This window comes from Clytia hemisphaerica, unplaced genomic scaffold, assembly GCF_902728285.1.
Source record: "Clytia hemisphaerica strain Z4C2 unplaced genomic scaffold, Clytia hemisphaerica genome assembly, whole genome shotgun sequence".
NCBI classification, from domain to species: domain Eukaryota; kingdom Metazoa; phylum Cnidaria; class Hydrozoa; order Leptothecata; family Clytiidae; genus Clytia; species Clytia hemisphaerica.
Window position 1 is genome coordinate 77,797 of NW_027104462.1, and position 27,813 is coordinate 105,609.

Consider the following 27,813-nt stretch of genomic DNA (forward strand, 5'->3'; position numbering starts at 1 on the left):
AAGTTAACTTTTTGAAAAATCTGAATGATTCTTTGCGTGTTTGTGTAGACTTACAAGGGCTAATCTAAGGTAACTTTAAAGAGTACACGTTTTTTTTATAAGAGCAAACTATGTAAGAACATAAGGCTTCGATGGAAAAAATTTTAAGAACAAGTTAAGAACATTTTAAAGCTTTGGGACTCAAAAAGATCCGATTTCTTAGGAAAATGGGTAAAAATGGTCACAAATAGTGAAAATAAGAACATGGCTAAGAATATTTTTAAGCTAAAAACTGAAAAAATTCTTCATCATCAAGAACATGCAAATTTGATTCTGTATTCAATATTTTTAAAAACTTTCTTATACTTACATACAATATATCGACAAAAATGTATAAACTATCACAAAACCTTTGCATCTTTAAAAAAGAAAGAAACTTTCAAGGCAAAATGATTTGGACAAAAATCAATTTTGAGAAAACTGCATTTTTCTGATGAAAATTCCTTTCTATCCGGATCTGATAGGAATTTATACATCTACAAAAGATTCTTTCTATAGAGCGAAATATATACTATATATCTTTTATTACGGTATATATTAAAAGTTTATCTCCAAGTAAAATTCTTTTAAAATCGTTTTCTTAAAATATTTGAAATCCATCTTCATATAAACAAAACATACGACCAACTCATGTCACTGCTTCAACGTTCATCTAACGGTTTTTTGACGTTAAGGGTTGTAGGCTGACGTTTAAATTACATTATTGGCCAGCTAGAAAATCTCGGTGCAAAATCCAGGCCGAATTTCTCAAAAATGGATTTCTCGCCGTGTTCACCGTCGCCCCGCATAAGATCCCACTTTCCGCACTAAGGTTCTCCTAACTTTTCAAATTTCCCCGGGATAACCGGCACGAGATTGGAAAGGGTTTAAGGTATGGAACGGAAAATCTTGTATTTGTTTACAAAAACTGCCTAACTTCCCGAAGCTCAATTTTTCAACTACCCCGAGTTCTGGTCTTTTTCCGATAGAAGAGTCACAGGAGAATCTTAGTACGGAAAGTGGAATCTTATGCAAAGCGACTGTATATAAAAATCCTTGACTGTATCGAGCTTCGAGTCATGTCTCTAGGGAATTTATGTTTCAAATATATGTCACTGCACTTGGAGCTTCATTAATAATTGCGTAAGACTCCAAGGAGGAGTGTTCTCGTTCATATCCATTACAAAGACCTCCTACGTCACCATTCTCTTTAGGAGCTCCATCACAGTGGTTTTCTTTATCTGAGCTTCCTCCAGATGTCTCCAAAATATGATCTTCGTGTAAAGTCTCTTGTTTTGGTCCATGGTAACCACTAGCAACCGGAGACTGGGAACTAGAGCCAAGCCCTCCGAGTTTTTCAATTCGGCTAGCGACAAGGTTGGCTTCTTTAGAGATTTGATCTAAAGAGCCGTTATGGACGGTATCCTGAGCATTTGGTTCCGATTTCCGGATAATATTCCCCGATTCGGGAAACTGGGTTGTTTCGTCAATTCCGGGTTGATGATAAGCATCCATAATGCATTGCAGTTGTGATTGGAATGCGTTTGTGGCACGCATTAAGGGTATAACAAGTCCTGGAATATTTGGAGAATTGGCGCACTTATGTTCCAAGAGGCGCGTTTTCTCTCTTAGTCCTGAAATAGTTTCCGTAACTAAATGATTACGTTCCTCGTAGGCTGACTGCATCTCTGTGAGTGTTTCAAGAATTTGAAAATCCCCAGGATATCTTTCAGAGATGAGACGACAAACATCTGTCAGCTTACCACTGAATGTGTCAACTTTCGGTAGTCTTTTCATTTGTAGACTGTCATTTATCAGAAAGTTTTTAGAAGTAGCTGCCGGAGAAGATGATGGGCTTCCACGGTTAGCCTGTGCGCGACGGGCGCTCGGGCTTGAGTGCCCGTTTAATTTCACCGATCCTTGCCGACTACGTCTCGGGTAATACGAATCGGAAACTTCACTGAAAACCGATGAATCCGACTCGGAATATTCTTCAGTTGAATTCAAAGATCGGGTTTTATGACTTCTCGATGTCGTCCGTCCTCGTTGATTGACAGTTGATTTGACTGATCTTTGATTCGTTGGAGAGCTGGTGGCGGCTTTTGTGGCGCCAGGTGTTTGTTTCGTTTCTGCTGACTGCGCGCGGAGTTGTGAGCTTTTGGTACCAACGACTCTTATTTTTGAATTTGGTGATTTCTGTGGCGTTCCTACTGTTGATTTTGTTCGACCAATTGGGTTCACTGAAACGTTTGGACGACCACCTTTTAAACTTTGCGTGCGCCTTACTCCGGGTGTGTTTCCGAGACGTGCACCTTTCGGGGAGCTTGAGGATTGGTGTGTTTGTAGGTAAGTTGATGCTTCTTCTTTGAAACCATTCTTACTTTTAGATCTGGCACGTGACGGTGTCGACGACCGATTGGCGTGACCACGTTGGAAAAATCCTCCATCAAAACCACCTGCGGAGGAGTAGGATCTCCGCATACCATACTCTCCTTCGTTGGAGCTTGATGAACTTTTGGTTGGTTTTGAATTTCTCATATAGTGAGCTTCAAGCGATGATCGTTGCCTTGGAAACATTTTACCACCGTCTGTGGAGGATATAGATGTATTGCGGTTCTCGTCTATATCGTATAAGTCGAGTTCACTCAGAGACGCGCAACTTGATGCGGGCGATAGGCTAATTTCGTCTACGCTTAGTACGTCAGTTGAGTTTTGTTGATATATGCCTGAAAAGAAGAAAATACTAAGTAAAAATAGAGTAATTCATGTCACACCAATTGGCAAAAACATCGTTTTACGGTCCATTAAAGGTCCATTTGAATCTCATAAGCGTTAGATGAATGTTTTTGACGGAATGCGACTGGATTGCCCTTTGCTTGATTCAAATAATTTCAAAGTAAAAACTTTTGCCAATATTAAGAAAAATTGAGATTTTCTGAAGTGTTTACATGAAAGGTGCAATGTGTAGTATAAGAGATTTGTAGTATGTTGAAAGTTTTAACGAAATCAAAAACTAAAAAATTTAAAAGAATGCAAATCTTCTAAAACTAAAATCAATCAGTCATTGCAAGAAACGTGCATAAATTAAGACACTTCAAACTCATCTTAGCAACGTTATTTTCGTTCAGCAACGGCAAGACTCTCCTTGGAAACCGCTAATATTCAAATAGATGGGTCTCAAATATTTGATTGCAATACACGTAATACATATAAAATTGACTCTCTCTATTTCGATTTTCAAGGGAATGGGATTCATGATATGCACCATTGCAATGTCTTCTGACATTACATCATGGACCCAATAGCTGATTGGTTGTAAGTGACGTAAAATCAGTCAATACGTCATTTTTAACCAATCAGCTGCAATGGTGCATATCATGAATTTAATAAGAGAGCGTATCGAATAGTCGTTTATTGTTTATTGAGATTGTTGTCGTCTGTCGTCTGTGACTTTCAATATTATCGAATAATGGAGCGTATCGAATTAGAGAGTATCAACTATAAAATGTGAAAGAAAATATTAAGAATCTTACCTGACGAAAATACTTGTTTTGCTACAAATTTCTTTCCAGCGAGCGGTTGAATTTCTTTATCAAGCGGACTGATGCGTTCATCCGAATAAGACGTCGGGTTCATCATACGCAAAGCGAAAGCACGGTTGCATGGTGGGTAATTATTGATGACACCGTTCGTTGAAGAATTCGTACTGCTCGTTGATTTTGGTGCTTCACGCCCTGGCATCCTACATAATAACAAAAAATAAAATGAGTACTTTCAGGGCGTTTTCAGATTTTGCTTTATTGAATAATAGGTGAAAACATTGAATTTGATACAGGTTTGAAAAACCACTTTTGGGTGATTTACAACCTAGTAGTTTTTCTGATTTCTTAGTTGTGACATTTGGCGCCACTCATCTAGAATGGTTCATTTTCTCTTACGTTGCAGAGATTCCCTTTTTAAACAGAAATCACACCCAATGATGTAAATCAAATGCATATCATTAAAAAAAGATATGGTCAAATGGCCTTTTAAAAATATTTTCCATAAGGGTTGCTACGTAAAACAAAGAGCACAATAGTGTAATAGATCAATCTCAGATGCTTGGGCTTCAATCCACATTCGATGCTGTGAATCACATAGTAAAATTATCTTAACTTGGGCTATTATGACCACAATAATTTTTTAACCATAACCGGAAGAAATTATGTAATGAAGATGCGGTTGCGATTAGTTCATCCGTACAAATCATCATTGACTTAATTTGACCCGAAATTCTCTTCAAAACTTGAAATATGTAAACTATTATTTCAAAAGACTTTCAAAATAGAAATCACCAAAGAGAAAACTCACGGTACATATTTTGACTTTTGACATGTTGTGTTTCCGGGTGAGCAGAAGAATAAATTTTGTTTCATTTGCTGCCGATATAACTCAGAAAACATTATGTAATGTTTTTTAGCGCAAATTTTATTCCATTCAAATTTCATTCAAAATTAACCAGTTCAAGTTGATATAAACCCATGCTTTTACAACTATTGAAAACAAATTTTCCACTCAAAACTTAAAATCTTGAATCAATAACAAAGTTCAGTTTAATCGTAAACATAACATTACGTCATACAATAAGTCATAAGCCAGGGTTCAATTAAAGGAATTATTTCAGGTTGGCTTTTAAAAACAACCCTAACTGAGTTAATAAAATAAACTTTGAACGACTTCAAACTTTATTGTAAATTTCAATCAATATCTAAATCGGGTAAAACTTGTCAATGATCTTGTTTTGGCTGAAGATGTCTAGTTCGAAGCTATAATTACAATCAAATCTCTAATTCGAATCTTGGTCCCCTCAGATGAGGAGTTGAATAAATTTCTCTCCGTAATTCGAATTGGTCCCTTAAAAATCGAACTGAAAAGATCCAACTGTAGTTAGCTTGAATATCTATAACTTGACCTTTCCTTCATTTTTTCTCCGACATTGGAAATTTTATAAAATTCTTCTTGATAAATGAAAATGAATTTAATATTCCATGCCTTTTCTTAAAATGGAAAATTTTCTTTCAAAAATGAACTCATAGGAGAGTAGTTCTTCTTTTTTTATGACTAAATCTTCATATTTATGGCCCAACAAAAGGCTTTTCCGTCCTATATTGGACAGTGAAACTTAGTTAGGAGTAGTTAAAAAAAAGGATAATATCCTAAATTTCACCATAAAAATCCTTTCTCCTATTACACTTACTTAAAATTAAGCTATGAAGCATCCCTGTCTCAGTCATATCAAGGGTTCAAGTTTTTTACTCGATGGAATTAAGCTCGAACGTTTCGAAGTTTCTTCAGGAAAGGGAATAACGAATTAAAGTTTATATTTTGAGCTAGCAGAGACAAGAAGCTTTATTTCCTTATAGCCAATATTTTAAACAAACGTAAATGTGAAATTCAAGGTCAATGGGGAATATAGATAAATTTAACACAGCAAGAAAAAAACAAGGAAAAAAAACAGGAAAAATGTTTCATATTTTGAGCAGTACGGCAGAAAAAAATACATTAAGGAAATCATTTAAACCTCATGAGAAAAAATCTGCAAAAATACACCTGTATTTCGGATCAAGAAAAATTTAACTTCAAGTTATTTCAGAATACTTTCAAAATAGTTTTGAAAGTGTTAAGCTTCACCTTAAAAAATAACCTAGTAAATTAGTAAATCTGTTTCCATCGATTTGAAGCAATGAAAGCAAATGATCCAAGCGAAATACTCACTCTCACTTGATGAAGGTTTCTGTTAGGTTTCTAAACCTTTTCGAAACACTAAGCTTTCAATATCCAAAAACAAATCTAACTATTTTAAACAAAAATCCCATCCACACTTCACTCTCTTAAACTATTCCCCTCAAAACAACCTCTAAAGCCGGCAACTCTATTTAAAAATTATCAAGCTCCAATAGCCTCTATATAATATAATATAATAAAGCTTTACAGGTTTGCAGGCCACCGTGAAGACACATGGGCCTCTATAAACCGCTCGTACTTTTTACAATGATCTTTTTGAAATAGAGTTTTTTTCGCGGGCTCCCCCGGACTTTCCATTTTGTGTTGTCTTCTTTGATTTTAGCATTCATTTTTTCGGCTTCCTTACACCATTCTTTAATTATCTGTCTTTCATTTTTGGTCAAATCCTCTGTCACTCGGTAAGGAAAGCCTTTTTCTTTTGTTATTGCTTGCAACACTGTGTTCTTGTCCTCTTCGTTCGTAAATGTGACTTTAATTGGTCGGTATCTCGCTTTATCTTCTCTTTCTTTCGTAAATTTCCCGATCCGCTGCGTCTCGGTAATCTTTATATTCCTCAGATGGAGCCGCTGACCAATAATTTTGTCATGGATAAATTCTTCGTCCTCGATTTTTGTTTCTTCTTCAGTTTTCATCTGTCGATTCATCAATCCCATGAAAAATTAGGTTGCGTGCTGTAGATCGAATCAGCTGCTCCTCCTGTTTTTCTTTTCGAATCGCATCTCCAATGTTTTTCTCGATGTGTTTGGATGTGATTTTAGCGTAGCTCATTGGTGGTCTTTTCTCTTCTTTCTTTTCGATGATGCTTTCAATCTTCTTTTCAAGCGTGGTTATTCTGGTGTCGATAGTTTCTTTCATTTCGTTGACCATAACATTGACGTCTTGTGCTTTCAAATGGTTTATTTCTTCGTCTTGCCTTTTCATTATATTCTCACAAGCTTTGATTTCGTTTTTGAATCCTTCAATTTTTGATGTTTCATTTGAATTATACCTTTCCATTACCTGTGGTGCGATTTTGGTACAGTTTTGACACTGGAAACTTCTTGATTTGTATGACAAGCATATCTGGATCTGGTAAAGTGGCAGTTCTGTACAAAGATAATGGACTAAACGGTGGCACTTCCTGCATTGTAGGGTATCTTTTAGTGCGTTTTCTTCATTTATGATGCACTTTGACGGGCTGCAAAAGTCGTTTATTGATGGTGATTTTTGATTATTTTCTTGAATTTTTTCCACCATCTTTGTGCATTTTTCAGACGACAACCGTCCAGTTTTGTATTTGACGTCAACTTAATGATGATATCTATAGCCTCCTCAAAATGGCATATACTTAAGATATAAATCAAGAACTAGTGTCGCTAATTAGGTTATCAAACGCTAATGAGCTGATTAAGTTTTAATTGTTTCTGGGTATCAATTAAACCACGGCGGCAAAAAATGAGTTATTTTCTCCCACTGGCCTCAAATTAGCTTATTAGTGACTGTTAGGTTGTCAAATCTATAGATATTCTTAAAGGATTTGATTTTGCAAAAAAAATTCAAATTTCAAAAATTTTTCAAAACTCGTGCCCAGTCCCTTTTTAGCAGTTTTTCTAAAAAATCTGAATTTAAAAGTCAGAATTAAACCTTGAATCTACTTCAGTTACAAAGAGCATAAAATTCTGCGTCAGAAAATGGGGTCACTTTTTATTCTAGGATAATCTGGTCACGAGATATCGTAATTTAAATTTTTTTGGAGACTGGGACGAGGTTGCTAAATATAAAACCATAAAGTATTCAGGGGGTAAGGTCGAAAATTGTTCAAAATTCGTTTTATTGGCTTAAACAACTCGAACTTATCTATATTTTCAGCCAAACAACTTTTAAAGCCCATTTAAGGTTTATTTCTTTCTGAATACTCAGGTTAATATCGAATTTTATGAGGATTTCTACCAGAAATAAAAGTTTAAAAGTCGATTTACTCGAAACTCTAGTTTTTGAAACATGGGGCCCTATTTAAACACCCTCTTAGGGTTGTCGAAAAATCGTCAAATTTGGTAGGTAGGTTCCCTATGATGAAAGAACGATTTTGAATTTTAGAATTTTTGAAATTCCGATTTTCCGATTTTCCGATTTTTAATTAACGAAAAACCCAAATTTTACCCCCGTCTTTTAAAAAAATGTTGCCTAGCAACAAGAAAAATGCCTAAATTGAAAAAGTCTAAAATTCAAATTTTTTATTTTCACTTAGGCTTGCTTCATGCCAAATTTCAGGTCTCTACGATGTCGGAAACATACCGTATAAATACCCCTCCAAGCTTTTTCAAGCAAAATTGCCTGGTCAATCGTTGATTTTTACCATATATGGGCAAAACGAAAATCTAAATATTTTGAGTTTCAGAAGGGTCTCAATAACAATTGACCCCATTTTCGAGCACTACTCATTGAGAGCTATCGAATGGTCATACTACCAAAGAGCTAACTGAATTTTTATTTTTTCGTTCTAAATTCGATGACGTCATCAGCTATCACGTGACAATTCTTTTTTCAAAATTTTTTTGAAATTTTTTTTGGAAATTCATATAAAGGTTGATGGTGGAACAAAAAGTGTATAATGATCAACAAAGTGGTCGAAAATGCCGCAAGTTGTATTAGGTTGCTGAGCGAGTGGGAGAAAAAAGGCCATTTTTTGCCGCCGTGAACCCTTTCAAAACTGTTAGATGCTGTTGATCTCATTTCTTTCGATACTGGGATTTTTCTTGACAACTCGGTGGGTGCAATGGTAGGAGACATCTAATACGAAAAGCTAAATCTTTGACAAGTCTTTTAATTAAAAAATCATTCATTCTTGTTTTCAGTGAAGTTCAAGTAAAGTGTTAAAAAGAACCGTTAATATTAAAATCCGGGGGGGGGGGTACTAGAGTTGGTGGATGAGGGGTATGTGCGGACGGACCTCCAAAAATCAACCCTTGAACCCTTGAAGAGACTGACTTTTTCTTAAAAGGTGACCCTTAGAGAGACTTTTTCTAAATATTTTCTTCCATTTTTGAAAAAATTCCTACCCTTAGAGAGACTTTTTTCACAATTTTTTCCCTCGATATTGAAAAATTTCCTTAAAATCGTAAATTTTCCGACCCTTAGAAAGACTTGAGAGGTGAAAAAACCTACCCTTACCGTCTGCACATACCAAGCACATGGGCTATAACCCCCCGCCCCTTGGGCGTAATATAATGTTGCTTTTATTTTCTACTCGTCCTTGGAAATTAACTAAAACCCGATTTCCTTTTATTATCTAAAAATGTGGCATGAATGAATATAAGGGACTGTACACCGGAACTCCCCCGCCGCTTAAGTGCAGGGCTCACGCCATGAAATTGAAAGTTGTGGGGTGGGGACAATGAATATAGAGTCTCAGGAGGTGCAACCAAAAAATTTCACTTTGCAAAAAAGTGTGGGGCTGGAGTGACAAACTTAAAAGTGATATGGAAGAAAATTTCCTATTGATATTGCGAACAGAATTGGTACCGAACTAGCAAAATATTTTTTATCATCAATTTGCCAACTTTATCACATTTTTAAACCGATAGGAAAGAGGGAAAATCGTAGGAAGATTATGTAGGCTAAAAGTACCCATTAAGGAAATTAAAAAGGCTCAATCTAAAATATTTTAGGTAATTTAACACTTGGGCTTTATTCTCATTTACTACTTAGGAAAAAATAAGGATACCTCCTCATCAAATGGAGGATTTCATTCCGCAAGATATTTACGGTAGAATAAAGCTTCATCAAAAATCACTATCTAAGAAATAAGACCAAAGCCGAAGAAAATTCGCAAACAGGTTTTTTGCCGAAAAGAGTTTACAATCGATAGAGTTTGCCAGTCTTCGAAACTCTCCCGCTGATTTTTTTTCCATATACCGTCCTAACACTTTACCGCCATATTTCCCGCCTTTAGTTTCACTGTAACAGACGATAACATCGTCTACAAAAACACCCACTGGATCCCCTCAGAAAGTTAAACATTTCCAACCACTGAAAAAACTATGATGAAATTTTCGGAAACTAAGCTGAACTACTTATTCCCATAGGGAAAAACACTATAGTTTGGAGAATCCCTACTGTGTGTAAACCGCGATTTTTAATCCCTGTATGTTAGGAAAAGGTAATTTTTAATCCTAATGAGCATCTTTGTTTTCTTCAAATTTTCCTTCACTGACGCTGGCTTTCACCGGGTAATGACTCAATGAAAAAGTTATAAGGTAAGTATAAAATATCCGATTTTACTACAAAAATTTCCACCGGGTCACTGAAAGAGGATATTTGATACTTATCTGATATTCCAATGGAAGATTAGCGGTCACCCCCGGGGGGGGGATGCACTTAGGCAAAATTGGGTACGGGGACGTGCCACTGGTCAGGGTCTCTTTTTTGTGCTTTGAAGATATCTGACAGGGTCTTGAATTTACTAATTTTCAATAAGATGTTTATCTGGCAGGGTCGACTTTTGGTAATTTTTTGACAAATTTTAGGGTGGAAATTACAAAATCTTTCAATTTTTTGCCTACTTTTAGTCATTTTTGTCACTTTTTAGGGTGAAAATAAAATAATTTTTCGATTTTTTGTTCTGACAAGGTCCCAAATTTACCAAGTATTCATATCTGACAGGGTCCATTCTTCAAACTCCAACGGCACGTCCCCGTCGGCCGTCAAGGTTAGTGCCCCCGGGGGGTCACCCATGTAAAAGCTCTAAAGGGACGGGCCAGTTCCTCATCGGAGAGGAACGATAGTCGGCCTAAATGATCTTTAGTGGCATACCTTCGCTGCCGGGTAAGGGTAGGGTTCTGCTCATGTATTATACTTTTTCTATCGAACTAAAAATCAACCTCGACTATATCAATCTATTCAATCGTTTTCTTTATTAATCACTGACCTTTATACATCTATATCTGTGTCTTTGATCGGAGTTTTTTTTTAAGTTGTACCTAAAACCCAGGGGGTACCAGGTTTGTGAAATGACGAGTATGTCCGAGAAAATTTTGTCCGTGTTTTGACGTTTTTGCCACCCTTACATTTTCCGGAAAATTTCAGCCAAAATTTTAAAATTTTAGCTCAAATTTCCAAAATTTATGGATCCTTTGAGGGAGTCGATTTTTAATTTACGTAATTTTGTAACTTTTTTAGAAACTCAATTGATTTTTAATTGCTTTTGTACCCATTTAAGGGACTTTCGAGGGTGTATAAAAGGAACCATTGTCGCTCGCACATACCTGGCACCTGCCTAAGTATTCCTCCCGGGCTAAGATCACCTAATGGCAGCACTACTCGATGTGATTCAAATTGTAATTCAATGAAATTTTCCGTTTAAAAATCTTTCACCAAAATTGAATACACCTTTTCGACCGTAGCCGCCAATTGCCGCACAGGCATTTTTGTGTCCGCTTTATCCCACTAGAACCGTCCCAGTCCTTTTTTCGGACCTATAGACAATAGAAAAATGTGTCAAAAAAGGATTGGATGATCGAGTTTAGTGGGATAAAAGTGGCACGCGTTTGACCGCGCGACTGCGGTCGAAAAGGTGTATAGTGCTACCATTAGGGCACCACTTTCAAAATAAACCGCCGATCAAAGAATATTTTTGTCCCAAGATCTGTAACATAATGTAACATAATCCTTTGCAAGTTTTTAAAATTGAAAAATAAAGAATAGCTCTTCACTTTCTGAACGAATTTGTAATGTAGTAAAAAAAAGTAAATTCTTTTACCTTAGTTTTGTCAAGAAAAACTAATTCATGTTTACTGAAAATTCAAGCTGTGCTCTATGTAGGGCATACACCCATAAATAAGGAAAGGAGAAAATATTTTTTCGAAACATTGATGTTAAAATGGACAGTCTTTAGAATTTTAATGAGGAAGACGGATGAATGTTAAAAACGTTTAAATGATTTAAATTTTCCAGAACACTAATCAGAAACATTTTCATTTTCACCCCCTCCTGGTCACATAATTTAAAAAGTTTAATCAAGATGGGTAAAGAAATAGCTTAGATCTGGCATCAGGTGGTTTCAGGCTTTTTTCTGGAAGTCGCTGTAAAGGTTGGAATAATCAGAGCATCAAATCTCAGTTCTACCGAGTGTCAAAAAAAATAAAAAATCTCAAACTTTTTGCCCCTTGAAAGATCAGATTTAGTCCAAATAGTAACATTCACGATCAAAAGTTGGGAGTCACATACCCGTCAGCATGCAAACCTCAGTAACCCCCGGTTGTTTCTTCTCGGTATTTCGCAACCGTGTCGAAAGGTTCCTAGGCTATGACTAACTTTAGTTCTTGTGTAAGATTTGAAGAAAACCTTACTTAAAACAACTAATTTAGTAATCTGAAAGGAAAAGAGTCACAAAAAATTGGGAAAAAGGAGATTTTCAAGACTTTCAAGAGAGATTTGCAATATGTGAAGAAGGAAAAGAAATGTTATGGAAAAAATACATACTATTTTTGTGTCATGCAAATACACGTGGTGCAATAAAAACCAAATTTAATAAACCAATCAAATTGCAAATGATTTTTCACTCCAAAAACAAAAATATGTTTTGCTTTTCCCTCCGATTTAGCAGGGCATTAATTTGATATCTCACTGCGAAGTGTGACAATTTTCTCTGCATGAAATATTAAATTTCTATCAAATAAAATGAAAAATAATGTGTCGAAAATTTTTTTCAGATAGTTCTTGGTGAATTTAGATTCATTAAAAAATTCAATAATTTTTCATGAAAAATTGATTTAATAACAAAATTTTTCACATTCAACCATTGAAACAAACTCAAGCTCCATTCACAAAAACAAATTACTTGAAATATATCTCTAAAATTTGTGTTTCTCTATACATGCTTAATCTTAAAACGTGCAGGAAGAATTTTCTTCTTTTTCAGGGCCATTTTAAATGATGATAGAATAGATTCATTTTCTATTATTTTTCAAAAGTACTTATTCAAACACACTTAGTTTTTTTTAAAGAAAAAACTATATAAGAACATGAGGTATAGACGGCAAAAATATTAAGAACAAGGTGATAACATTTTAAGAATTCAGGGACTCTAAAACACACAATTTCTTAGGAAATCGTACCAAAATACTCACAAAATGGCGAAATTAGAGCATTTTTAGGCTTAGAACTTTGGACGTTCTTATAAAAGAAAACGTGTATTTTTCATTGATGAATATAATATCTCATTCTCATTCATATTCATGTATTCTTAAACAAGGATTTATTATGTAGCCTACCATCATATTGTATCCCATATTCAATATCCTAATTTTTAAAATACACCTGGTTTTCACATGATGTGTAAGTAATCTAACACTTAGTAAAAGATTCACGAAAAACAAAGGGAAAAGCCTTGATCTTTCATGGCATGAATTTCCCCCAGCCCGCAGGGGGGGGGGCTACAACCAAAATCTTCCTGAAAAAGGCTGGGGGCTGGATTTTTTTTTAATTTCAGGGGGTACCTATGATCTCTGGGGGTATCTAACTTTTATGCAGTAAGGTCTGGGGGCTTGGTAACTATATTTTATATCTTGCTTTTATTCAACTATCATTATTCTTTTTAATTGTAAAAAAATTTTCATTTCTTAACATATATATTATACTCAAGTCACAGGGGGCACCAATCACAGGGGGTACCTACTAACGTCTGTTGTTTGGGGGTACCTAAAATTCAGGGGGTACCTATTTTCTTAGGGGGTAACCTAAACCCCTGGTCCATGCCATGTCTTTCATTACTGTACCTAGCCTGGAGATGCATGCTATGATTTCTTATTCTATATACTGATGGCGAAATATAAAGCATGGTATGGGCTGAGAGTTTGAATTTCCCAGATCCTAATAATGGTTATAAACATAGCCATCTTTTTACTGGTCACACTTTCTTAGAGAAAGCGCAAGCTCCGAAATTTGGTTTTTATCTTAGTAAGTGAGGACAGCGCTAAATTTGAATTTCCCACGATAAATCTTTTGAGGCAGAAATCTGCCTCACAGGTCATACCCGTCCTGTATACATCAGATTATAAAAATACAGGAGAACCTGTCTATACTGTACCAGCCTATATAGTACTATATATCATCCAGTAATTTTAATCATATTTAGTATAGTTAGGGGAAAGTTGGATACACGACTTTTTATCTACCACTTGTTTGCTTGCATCAATGCGATTGCAAACAAACATTTTCAAGGGATATATGAATAATTTACAAAAAAGAGTTAAACCTCAGCGTTAGAGGCTTGTGATGGCGTGATTGGGACTTTTTTCTTGCGTGATGGCGTGATTAGAGATTTTGGCGTGATGCGTGATAGGGCAAAAATTTGAGGCGTGATGCGTGATTTGGGCTATTTTTTGCGTGATGACAAATTTTAGCAATATTCGTGATGCGTGATAGAGAAAATCTTTTTGCGTGATGGCGTGATTAGGGGTGCCGCTGGGGGGGGCCTCCTCTCTTTAACTCAGATTTCCAACTATGGATATAGCTATATTACTTAAAAATCTGGCATAGAAACTGGGCTACAATTGACAAAAACTGTGGTCTGAATGGAATCATAGACATCAATTACAATTTAGTTCGTCCTCTCTCGATTGTTTTAATTTTCTTCCGTCTTTTTCCTCAAAATGGGATATTTTAGAAAAAACCAATTCCTTGAATAACTCATCGACTGGACATTTAACACGTTCAAAACTTTTGATATGGAGATGCAAGAACCTCAGTCGGGAACCGCATCTTCTGAGGAGACACAGCGAAGTTTTGCTTTGCTCGTGAATACTTCAGATTTAGATCCAAAAGTCAAAAAGAACCACCTCTTTTGGTAATCTAATTAATCATGCGACAAATAGTTGAAGGCAAACCCGAAGGCTTCTCTTTCGATAGCTACTACTTGAAAGTAAGGGAAGGGCGCAATATTCTTTCTCCCTGAATTATTCCCACTTACCCTCGAGCCTTCTCTTAAATTGCTAAGTGAATTATAAATTATAAGTGAATAATTATCAAGTACAGTTTTTGGAATCTTTGGTAAACCCCCGGTGGATGGGGTGGCTGAGCTTATCTAAATGCTCTACCTACGCATGCGCACTTCGAAGATAGTACAAGATCGTAATCCAAATGAAATAAAATGTAAACTTGCGGTTTGAGTGTGTAGTGTGATCCTTACTTTATTCATCAAACGCAGGAAAAATGGTCAAAAACAAAGTTCCGATTCGGCTATCGTACATGTATATTTTTCGCACTCTGTTTAGTTTTCTCAGTCTTAATCGCCAATCGCGATAGATGTCACTTTTACGATAGTTTTTAAAAATGACCATGACCGGGTAGCTCAGTCGGTAGAGCATTTGCCTTACAATCTAAGGGTTGTGGGTTCGATCCCCGGTCACCGCCAACTCAGCGGATGAGTAGCTTAGATTGGGTAATCTGATCTAGGCGGTAATTTACTGGGAGCTGAGAGAAGGTGTGGCGCTCCACCTCAGCATTCGATCTTCAAGGTCTAGCGCAAATAGAAAAGGGGATAGACTCCCTCACTCCCGGCTCCGCCGACAGCCACCAGATGAATATACTTACTTACTTACTTTTAAAAATCATTCATCCGTCAGTTGTTAACTTGACACAAATACAATCTCACCAAAACCTGGTACAAACATTGACTTCCAAGCCCAAAGGGCTAGACTTGAGACTCCTGGATGGGAAATATGAAGCCACTTACTTCCCATCCTAAATGCGTGACCCGCGTGGTTTTCACACAAACGCTAGATTTAAAGTAAAACATATCGCCAGATTTCGAAAATTGCTAGATTTAATCCTTCATTTTAATTCCGGCACAAATCCTAAGGCTTCACTTTTTCTTGCTTGAGAAAGGTTGAAGATTCTTATCTAGCTCTTTCGGGTGTTTAAACTCAATGGGTACAAAGTACTCTGTACCACGTGAGTGTATCTCACGTTTATCGTTTCGTAGTATACTCTGTGCGCATTGTCTGTTTGGTAAAAAAATTAGGAATTACCGTACGGAGATCTCTGCGATATGGTACGACTTATAGATAACCACAGTTCTCTAGTAGAGGGGGGCGTACGAGGGTCGCAGACACCGAAATACCGACGCATTTTCCTTGGATTACCGTCAACAACGACAGCAAAATTTGGTAAGATCCTTATTTTGTCACCGCATGGAATGTTTGACACCGAAATACCGTCACTTTTTTCTTTAAACACCGAAACACCGACAGAAAAAAGGGTTATACCGTCACACCGTCAAACCCGTACGCCCCCTCCTAGTAGTCTCCCCTCTATTACCCGCACTCCATCGGTCGCAGCAGTCACTTTTAAAAATCCGCAAAATCTCAAATCAGAAAAGACAATGACAACAGACCTCTACGGTAATGAATTTTGAAATTAGTCATAGATATCAGGTCTGTGTACTGACTAGTAAGTAACCAGCAATCTTTAGTGAGATGGCAAAAAAGTGAGAACAAGTTAAGAACATTTTAAGACTTCATGGGATCTAAAACACCCAATTTCTTAGGAAAATGGACAAAAATACTCATAAAATGGGTTACGATGAAAAATTAATAACAGAAAAACAACTTACTCAGAATCAGAATAAATCATAATTTATTTTTCCATGTAAAGAAAAATCAACCAAAATCTCTCTCTTAAACACGCTAGCAAATATTCTTTTTCACTGCTTCGTGAGACTTTTTCATTTTAAGTTTTCTATTTTTTTTAGAAGAAGGTCAAAACCTTCTCTCTATTTTGAACCATAAAAATAACTTATTAGTATTTGCTCATAACTCCTTAGAGATAGTATTAAAACCCCAATATTTGTGTTAATTTTGATTCATATTTTTGAAAATAATAGTGCGAACAATAGCGCTTATTAAAACAAACAAAAAAGTATCCAGGACCTCGTTTTTTAAAGGTTTCTACCATACTATACGTTTTTTTTTATAAGAACATCCAATATTTTATTCAAAGCCTTGGGATATGCTTGACTTTTTGAGCTTTAAGCCTATAAATGTTCTTAATATGTTCTTATTTTCGCCATTTTTTGAGTACTTTTCTAAGAAATTTAGTGTTTTAGAGAACTTGTTCTCGACATTTTGGCCATCGAAGCCTTATTTTCTTTTATAGTTTGTTCTTATAAAAAAGACGCGTAGATTTAAACAGGCACAAGAGAAAATAATATTTTGAATGTCCCATGTAGTTATTTTCTTTCGACAGGCTGGAAAGGTCGAGATAATTTTCAAAGTTTGCAAGACCGGTGGGAAATCGGCCTACTCCGAGTTCCCCAGTACATGGGTACATGGCCCTTTGAGAAGGTGAAGTCTAGGGGTTTTTTATTGACAAGCTGATGAAGATAAAGTTAATAAGAAATAATATAGTACATACCTCATTTTGAATACCTCGAAACAAAAACACAATTATAACACAATTGGTAAACAAATCCAATAACAAAATGAAAATATATTTTTTATTAGTTTCAATTATTTTTCGTGCCTGAAATTCATAAACTATAAAATAAATATCTTCACTGAAAATTGTGGTGAAAGAGTGCTTTGGAAATAATATACCTCTGTAATTCGAATAAATAAGATATTTCCCGTTCGAGTTCGAATTAGTGAGAGTCAGTTGTAGTTATTCACCACTGAATTTAAAGTGAAAAACTTCATGAATTCGTACGGCTGTTCCCCTGATCTTCATTTTAGAAATGGGGAAGAGAGAGTGCTCAGAGTTGACACTCATCTATTGCAATCTCATTCCACGCTTTCAAAACCCGAACCAAAGTCAATAGAATAAAAAAGAACACATACTTGCAATGTACTTATAACTTTTATAGAAAGCTCTCACAAATTTTCATGGTGCTATTTTCTTTACAAAAAGTAGATTTTCGTCATAAACTTTCAATATATACCGGTGATAATAAGTTGAAAGACTTTCACAGTGGGACTCGACTATTCGTGAAGTAGAGCTTTAAACACACGTTACACACAGTCTCACAGTTTGTCTACAAAAACTCTGTGTAGAACAGTTCTCTCGTTATTCGAAAGCCGACAGATGATAGAAGGATTGGCGAAGTCTCGCAAAAGAGACTTCTAAAAAGTTTATTACAAATTCAACAGCTAAATGATTCTTCAAAAATACCAGTAGCTAATTACATTAGAACTATTGAAAAAAAGGATTGCCTCCCAGCTGGCACACGACGTTGTTTCAACGTTCATCTAGCGTTATATGGACGTTATGAACGTTAGTTAAGCGTCGAAAAAAACGTTGTGTGCCAGCTGGGCTCACAGGCGAAGAATCAGAGAAACCGTTAAAATAAACCTAGCTTCTTCGAAAAATTGCAATGGGGGAATGATACAGGGGTGTAATTGTGTGAAGCATTAGGGATGTGGGCAAAGCTAGATTCAAGTTATTCTCATCTAAATATACCCAAACCATCAACGTGTACCACTTGCAAATTGCACAACGAACATTTAACCCTTTTGGTCTAACTCGTAGGAATTGGGTTGTGCTTCGGGACTTCGGGGTCAAGCAAATAAAATTCAGTCTTTTCAGCGAGATTTTAAGCCAAAAAATCAAAGCCTTAAAGTCTTAAAAACTCTTAAAAAAGCAATTAAAGGGTTAAAAACAAAAAATCAGGTTCAAATGAATGTAAGGATGTGGGTAACCCTTTTCACAAAAATATGTCAAAGTCACTACACCATCAGAATTTACCCCAACTATCACATCACCAACTTAAACACCGCATCACAGCAAACACAATTTTCAAAACAAGAAATCCGTTGTATATACCATCTAGTTAATGAAGATTACAAAAACACAATCACTTAATAAGTTAATGAGATGATTAAAGAATTAAATGATTTCTTTTTTCAATGTCCGTTAATAATGACTGTCTTAATAAGTACAAGAAAATTATTGACGTCACTTAATTGGACTAACGGATTCTTTTGTAAAAGAAGAAACAGGAAACTTTGTATACAGCTAAAATATTATAATATTGATTGATGTTTATTGTCAATTATTTCTAATTCGAGCCTCTCTCATTCGAATCGAACCTTTTACTGGAGAAATTCGGTAGCGGCCGTTGCTGGACCATCTAGTCACGGGGAATTCACTCAGGCAAAATTGGGTACTATGACGTGCTGCTGGTCGGTTTCATTAGATATCTAACAGGGTCCCCGAATTACTAATTTCCAAAATTTGTATCTGACTGGGTCAACTTTTGGTTATTTTGGACAATTTTCATTTCCGATTTTTTGTTCTTACAGGGTATAAAATTTACCAAACATTCATTATCATATCTGACAGAGGGTCAACTTTTCGAACTCCAGGGGCACACTGATCCCGTCGGCCGTCAAGATCTAGTGTACACTCGTATACACGTTTTTTTTTTATAAGAACGTCAAAAAATTTCGAAGCCTTCGGATGTTCTTAGTTTTTTAGATTTGAAGCCTAAAAATGTTCTTAAAATGTTCTTATTTTGAGCATTTTTTGAGCATTGTGATGTAATTTCTTAAGAAAATGCATGTTTTTAAGTCTCCAAAGCCTTAGAATGTTCTTAGAATGTTCTTAAATTTTTGGGCCTCGAAGCCTTATGTTCTTATATAGTTTGTTCTTATAAAAAAAAAACGTGTAGAAGGTTACACAGTAAAACACAAGCCAAGAAATTGGGAAGTTTTGGAAAAAGCACCAAAAAGAGAAGTATTTTTCTTATGAATATTTTTTATATACCTCACATTAAGGAAGATGGAAGAATTCTAAAAATCTAACAACAAATTTCATTGAAAAAAGTAGTTTGTTGTGTTTAAATAGCTTTTCTCGAGTCTTTTCATGTTCCTATGTCTTTAGAGTAATGCCTAAAACCATAATTTCATGTTTGCGACCCCTAGGGGTTTAATTTCGAAATTTGAGCCTGAAACTCAAAACTCAAAACGATTCTCCGATGGTGCCCACTAATTAGAGGTTCCACTGTACTTCTTCGGATATTGGCTTCCCAGAAAAATTGATCAAAAATCATCAAGAAGATTCATGAAATTAGGATCGGATTACAGCATGGTAGACGCTAAAATTGGAATCAATTAGAATGAGGAAAGGGTGGTTATTTCCCATCCAAGAGACTCTGAGACAATCCCCTTGTTTTTTTTAAACTTAGTTAATGCAGTAAACACGAAAACAGCAATGGGAAAATTGCAGACCAAGGGGATAAAGAAAAAAACAACTAAATTATTTCGAAAATACTTTTGAGGATTATTGAACTAGAAAAAATAATGGAATGATTGCAAACTCCTCTATTTTATAGGAACAACGAGGCTTAAAAATGTCAAAAAATAATAGCAATTTAAGAACCAGAGCCAGAGCCTGGGATGAATGACAAGAACAATTTTAGGCCAAAGTACTAAAAGTAAAGAACAACCAAAAATTTACTGGTTCTATTCTAATACACGTTTTTTAAAAGAACATCCACATTTTTTGAAGCCTTCGGACGTTCTTAACTCTTTGAGTTTTAAGCTAAAAAATATTCTTAAGATGTTCTTAATTTTGCTATTTTTTGAGTATTTTTGCCCATTTATATATACAATCAGTGTCATAATATATTGGCACTTTTGGCTAATTTACAATTTTTCGAAAATTGAAGTTCGAGCGAGAATGTCAATTTTTAGGCCTTCAGCTTGATTTCATCGAGTATTTCGATCTGGGAGGGATTTATTGGTTTCTAGGCTATATTTCAAGCTCTACTGGACCATTTTTGAACTTTTGGATCCTCAGATCCTAAGGTCCTAAGTCTAGCGTTAAAACTCAGAGTTAAAACTCTACCCTTCGAACCTACTTTAGAGCACTTACAAATCGATTGTGGTTTCAAAACACCCCGGCGAATTTCCCTTTTGTGCCAAGTATTTTGTCCCTGATTGTAGTTGGTTCTTACAAAAAAAACGTGTAAAAACCCTGAAATACTAGAATACTCCAAGAAAAATCATGTTCTAACTAATATTTTGGTCAAAATACAGCCCGCACGTGATCATAATGCGCTTTTCACACAGATTAAAGAAAATACGTGGGTATGTGAGATTAAAACATTATAAGCGTCAAAATACAGCCCACACGTGATCACAATACGCTTTTCACACAGATTAAAGAAAATATGTGGGTATGTGAGAGTAAAACATTATAAGCGTCAAAATAATATACTCCAATCTCCCCCTACCCACACACATAAACCTCTTAAAAGCGAACGACTCCTTTTTACACATTGAATCCAACGCATTTTTTTTTCAAGATTCAGTGTAAACTCTTTATTTCAAGAGCGAATATTTCTTTCCGTTCTTTCACTTTCAATAAATGAACGCGCACTGTCCAACACATACACACTTTTTTATAAGAAAAATTAAGTATTTTTTGAGTATCGAGTGTTCTTATTTAAACCTCAAAACATTTTGATCCTATATTCTTTCTCCTAGTGTAAAAATCGGGTACCAGTGTAATTAAGGTAGTATACACTTTTCTTACTGATGTGACTTGTAGTTATAATTTAAACATATCCAGGTATAAAATTATTCTAAAAGTGTGAATAACATTCAGCAATTTTGTGATTCTTTGTTCTTATAAAATTGTTCTTATAAGAGAAAACACTATCAGTTCATCAGATTTGTTTGTTAATTCAAGAAAGCAGGAAAAGATATTGACTTGTAAGAAAAATATTTCAAAATGTATCTACGTAAATGAGATGAATGTTAGCTTCCCTGCTGGCACACAACGTTGTTTTAACGTTTATCTAACGTTGTATGGACGTTGTGAACGTTAGATAAACGTTAAAAGAACGTTGTGCTCCAACTGGCTTTCTCTGAAATTTTACCTATGAAGACGGACTATAACAGTCTTTTCGCGCATGTCTCAGTCACATAACTATAACCTGATAACAGCTGGTCATAATTTTCATACGCGCACGGTAAACCTCTTAAAGGCGCTTGAAAATTAACCATCTGAGGATAATAGTCCTCCCGCGGAAAATTCTACAACAAGAATGTTGTTGTGCGCCGTAAAATCAAAAACAAAATTTTTCTAATATAGCGCTCTATTTTCAAAACCAATCACGCAACTTTGTTTCATTCCAAGTCTTTTTAGGCGAGCAAGGTCCTTACGATTTTTAGATAGCATATTCGTCAGATTGTTATGTTTCCACCCACCCATTTAGAGCTTCAGCGTGGTGTGCAGAAAACAACCACAATCTGATCTCAGGTTACATTACTATGAAAAGAATCGAAATTGAGAGCATATATCATCATGTTAGCTTTAAAGCAGATTATATAGTTTTTAGGTAAATGAATATTTATTTTGCCCTCCCTTTAGAAGACCTTGAGCTTACCATTCTGCAGCCAGATGTTTCCATTTCGGAACATAAATCAATATATTGATTCATTCAATTTTTGTGCAGAACTGATTTGATTACAAATTTCATTGCGGAAATGACAGGAGACCGACGGAAGTATTAGATCGTTTAAAAAAACGTCACTTTTCAAAATATATTGACAGTGCATTGCATCAATGCGCTATAAACAATATAAGGCATACTAAAAACTCTTTTCTCTGAAAAGATTCTTTTGTGTTCTTTATATAACCAACCGATTTCCCAGTTTCGCACCGTAAAAAGTTGATAACCCGTCCAGGCCAATCCTTTCAGACGTCTCTTTGTGATGACAATACTTAAAAATTGAATAACAAATAGCCAAAAATTTGTTTCACAGACCCGCTGGAGCCTCTGCTCCCTCCGCGAAAATTGGAAAAAATTATTCCCTGGCAGAAATAGTACCTTCAAATCTTAACTCCACTGAAAATTTGCCCCACTATTTTATCCGCATTGGAAATATAATGCAGCATAAAAACAAGACTTTAGTATTAAAGTGGTTTTAAGATCTGGAATCAATGAATATATATTCTTAATTGCGAAAAGTTCAAAACTTCGAAGGTGATTCCTTAAAGTGAGTAAATTTGACATCCGTAAACAAGTAAACGCCGCTAAGAGGGGAAGCCCTAAGAGGGGAAGCCCTTATTTTGTCCAGGTCGGACCTAACCTTAATATATCGTAATAGGAAAGCAAAAAAATAAAATCAAACCGGTCTTTGAGCAGACTAACCTTTGTTAAAAAACATTTCAGCGCTCGCGAAAAATTGACGACAACAGTGGAACCTCTTTACCTTTCAAAGCAACAAAGCTCATTCGGGATAATATTAAAAAAAGTATCAAGGTTCTTCTTGTCAACAACCTGTCCCGTCGGATCCCTCAAGTTTTTTTTATAAGAGCATCATAATCTTATTAAGCCTTTGGATGTTCTTAATTTTTGAGCCTTAATTTCAGGCCTAGAAACGTTCTTAACATGTTCTTATTTTCACTGTACCTGGTGAAAAATACCATTTCGTGAGTACTTTTTTAAGAAATTGGGCGTGTTAGAGATCGCAAAGCCTTTAAATGTTCTTAACTTGTTCTTAACATTTTGGTCATTTATAAAGTTCGTCAACACTTTATCAAAAACGAATCAAAATGTGTCGTAGATAAATTACGAAATCCTAAAATCAATTTGGAAATAATTTGAAGATTTGTTAAATACTTTAATACTTTCACGAAAGATCAAAAGCTTATTACATTCGTTTTACAAACGATGTTATGAACACCGGGAGGGGGGTGTCGCTTGACTTTTGACCCTCGGAAAATTTTGTGAATTCTACGACCCTTATTGGGACAAATTTGTCCAAATTTTGACCAGATTTCGGTCTTTTCGAGCGTAAAAAGTTGAAATTTTCTTATTTCTCCGACCCTTAGTGGGACTAAAATTTGATTTTCTGATTTTTCTGACCCTAAGTGGGAATTTGGAAATCCAAAAAAGGTACCCTTAAGGGTGGCACATACTGTTGCCTAAGTACACCCGCCCCCTGTGATGAATAAAATCAATCTCTAACCTAACAGCATTTTAAATGGTATTTGAAGAGATCGCCTTAAGAACTCCCTAAAAGCTCATGAAAAAGCCATCACGCAAAATAATCTGTTTTTACGCCACAATTATACTACAACGCCAAACCTATTACTCTCATCGCAATTACGAAGAAAATAGCCAAAAGTGCTATTAGTCGAATGCAAAACAATTGCTAAAATCACACACTACACCTCAATTTATATCAATCTTTATCACGCCGTCACGCAAACCGTCTCGGAGCCTCATACCATCACGCTAGAATATATCATTTACTCAAATACTTCTGTAACATTCAGCTTCTTAAAAATCACTACCTTGCTAATATATGAGACGGAGGAGTGCGTGAAACTCTTAGTTTTGCAAAATTAAAAACGGTATAGTTGCTTATTTACCATCGTCTTCAGTCAGTCAGAATTAGAAAAACCAAAAAGTAACCATCTTCATTCTACTGTAGAAAGTACTGGTCCGTAAACTCTCTGAAAGACGGTAGTAATGAAACAAAAACAATCTAAGCCAAAAATATCTATACGCAGACACATCTTTCGTCCTTCGTTCTTCACAGGACCTACCAGTGCGGCTCTGATAAGCGAGCATAGACTGTTGTTGTCTCCAGAATGCTCAAAACACTAAGTGTCGAGCCTCACTTGATCGTTTGAGGTGAGTGGAGAAGCAGTGCTTACACCTCAACTGATTAAATATAGTGCTCGGAAAGAACCGAAGTTCTGAGACCATGTTTAGACGTTACAATTTCGTGTCGCTTCGAAACGAAATGTTTCAAAATACTGTGTGAACGTCAAAATTCGAAAAAGAAGACGCTACAAAGTAAAACAGATCGGGACGTTGTTGCTCCACTATTTTGTGGAATCAAAATCTGCTTTTTCCGTTTCTTCAAGACGTTCCGAAATCAGTATGAACACTTCCTATCCATAACAAACACTATACCGAAGCAATACAAAAGCGTAACGTCTAAACCGAAGTTCTGAGCGTAATAAATATATATAATCATACCTTGTTTCCTTTGGAGTGTCACTGCTGTTCTTTCTCGAAGATATCTTCAAAATCTCCTTACCATTCTGCATCTGTCGAATTGTTGTCGTAGTATTTGTAATATTCGATTTTGATCCTTTTGAAATTGGTTTAGCAATGGAAGAAAGACCAAGATTCGGATGTTTTCTTTTTTGATCGTCCATTACTTTCTCATGATCACTATTCATCGAGGAGGAAGACTTTGAATGATAGATAATTTCCTTCCGTTCCTTATTTCCAGTGTTAGTGGAGATATATTTTGGAATTTGATGTGGTACATTAGCATTTAATTCAGCATGGTTTTGCCCTTTTAAATTGGCTCTTTCAACATCAATGGGTAATTCTTCGTTAGTATCGAAAGCGGTTTTCTTGGAAACTTCAGGTCCCGTTGCAGTGTTATTATCGATAACCGGACAATTTTTGCTTGGCTGAGCTTCATTATTTCCTGAAAAATTGTCGTTACTAACCTCGTGACTTTCAGACGTCTTGAAATCTTTTTCTGCCTCTTTGAAAAATGGATCAACTTCTGATAAAACGGATAAGTTGCTTTTCCTTCGTATCATGTCCTTTTTTATTTCAGACCATTTATCGCACCAATCGGCACCATTAGCTGATAAATCCTTAATCTTTGATGGTGAATCTGATATCGGTTTTTGGCTACTTTTACTTGGATCTGAACTAAGTGGAATTTGTTGTGATGAATTTCCCAGGATATTGACGAGAGCTGGTGATGAAACAGTACTTTGGCGTGTAGATTCAATATCATTTGTTGGTAGCAGCTCCTGGTTATCTTCGACGATGTAATTTACTTTTATCGTTTTTTCGCCGCCATCTTCGACACGAGTAGTGGTTCCTATATCTGAAGATTCTGGAAATCCATGTGATAGATTTTGTGGGTATGGGCGGATTGAATTACCAGAGTCCATGAAAGAGCCATTTTCTATACCTTGTTTCGATTCCGGTGATGATTCTTCACATTTAGTCATTTTCAACGGCGGTGAAGACACAGTTAGAATATCTTGATAACTATCTGAAAAATGGTAACCACTTATCACTGCCGAGTTCAACGGACTGGACGGTTGTTGGAATCCAGATTCCTGAGGCTCATATATTTGAGATTCAATCATTTGCAACTCTTTATCATTATTATCGTCGACTATAACAGCAGACATCGTATTGTTGTTATGAAGTTTATTTTCGTCTGTAGTAATGTCAGTTGGCTTTTGATCCATATCGGTGACTTTTAATGTGGTATCACTGAGCTCTTGTATATTTTGATCATCTTTGACCAATGCATCGACTTCATTTATTGTGTCTTCAATTTCACCAAGGTCTTTCATCATACCATTCTCTACTTCTTCAATGGTCTGCTCAACCTCTTCCAAGTCTGAGTCTATGTCTTCATCAGAAATTTCTCGTTCAATAACTTCGTATCTTACAATTCCATCTTCTTCTTTAAGGAATTCACTTTCCCTTGATCGGTCATAAAAGTTATTAACTTGAGATTCTTTTTCATTAGAGATTTCATTAAAGTTCCTGTCTTCTGAGTCGTCTTCTGTCTTTGCATCTGACTCCTTTGCAGTGTTTCCAGTGTTTTCAATCTCATCTTTATCTTCATAAAGGTTTTCGTCTAATAATAAATTCTTAGACGGAATGTCAACTTGGTTTATTTTTTCTTGACTTAAATTTTCTTTAGTTAGCGGCTTGTCATGTTTTCTTTGTAAACTTTCACCGTTTGAATCTAAGGTGGATTCTGATAGATCATGTAGGTCAACTTCATGACTTTCATCAGAATGATGGCCTTCCTTTATGGATGGTTGATCTGATTTCAAAGCGAGAGTCATCAGATTTGTATCGTCCACAACAGCTTCACTATTAAGACTAATCGATTCTCGGCTACTGGTTTTCCAAGCATATTCAAAGAGTGATTCTATACTCTCTTTTTGGGAAAATTGGCTTGAAGTTGCATTCTCTTCAATATGATATGGACTTTCGATATCTAATCTTGGTTGGTAAGATTCAGCTCCAATGATTGGGTATTCAGGTGAAGCAAAATCGCTTAAAATTCCAGAATCGTTAAGTCCTTGTTTCTGATTCTCAATTCTGGCAGGTCGTTCAGTTATTGGCGATTCGGATTTGCTGATTTCCAACGCCATGTTTTCTTCTTGTTGTTTATTCTTGTCGAGAGAAGGAAAATATTTCTTATTTTCTTCCGTCAAAACTTCAAATATTTGTGATTTTAATTTCACCTCACTTTTTAAATCATTGGTATTTGAAGAGGTAAGTGACTTCTCGTTTTGGCTTAGAATGCGGTGTCGAAGACTCGGGCTGCAAACAAACGAATTTGTTCGTTTCACCGAGTTTGTTCGTTTCAAACTCAACGATTGTTTCTCGTAATTACCGACTAACTCTGAGACATTACGTTTACTGCAAGTGTCTTTACGTGGTAATGTCGGTGTAGCCATTTGCGGAAAGCTGTCGTTAGGAATGTCATCACTCTCGTTGATTCTCGGTTGCCGAAAACTTTCATCCGCTAACCCAGCATCATACTGAATTACAGTTCCATCCCGAATAGGTTCTTTTTCTGGCGATCTATCTATGCCGAGATGCCTCGGTTGATGATTATAAGAATCTACTTCCCGACTGTGTTCCGATTGCGACGATGTCGCAGCGATCGTAGAGTTATTACGTTTCCAATGATCAATGGGAGTCGCGATAACGACAGGTTTTGATTTTTCGTGTTTCGATTTCCCCGACGTAAGTTTCTTTGATGATCGTTTTATTTTAATGAAAACCATATTCAACCGTTGTATATTTTCCGATTCTTTCAATATTTGAATAAAATCATCTCAAAATTTCAAAATTTTCCTTTTCAGCAGAAGCTTTCTTACTCTTAAACTTCCTCAACGAACGTCTTATGTTCGAGTTATTAGAAATAATTATAGAACCGTTTGCAAATTTCCGTTCCCTTGTGTTGAAAATTTACTAACAATCCTTAGGATTTTTATTTCAAATTT

The 27,813-nt window shown here is 35.8% G+C and overlaps 1 protein-coding gene across 1 annotated transcript; it reads right to left on the bottom strand.

The window, feature by feature from the left end:
* Window positions 1-256: 256 nt before the first annotated feature.
* LOC136821104 (putative leucine-rich repeat-containing protein DDB_G0290503) lies at window positions 257-27,594 on the bottom strand. The gene is made up of 3 exons (XM_067077331.1): window positions 24,779-27,594; window positions 3,552-3,760; window positions 257-2,744 (listed from the first exon to the last, which is right to left on the bottom strand). The coding sequence occupies exons 1-3, from the start codon at window positions 27,592-27,594 to the stop codon at window positions 1,120-1,122; spliced, it is 4,650 nt and encodes a 1,549-aa protein (XP_066933432.1). The 3' UTR covers window positions 257-1,119.
* Window positions 27,595-27,813: the final 219 nt, after the last annotated feature.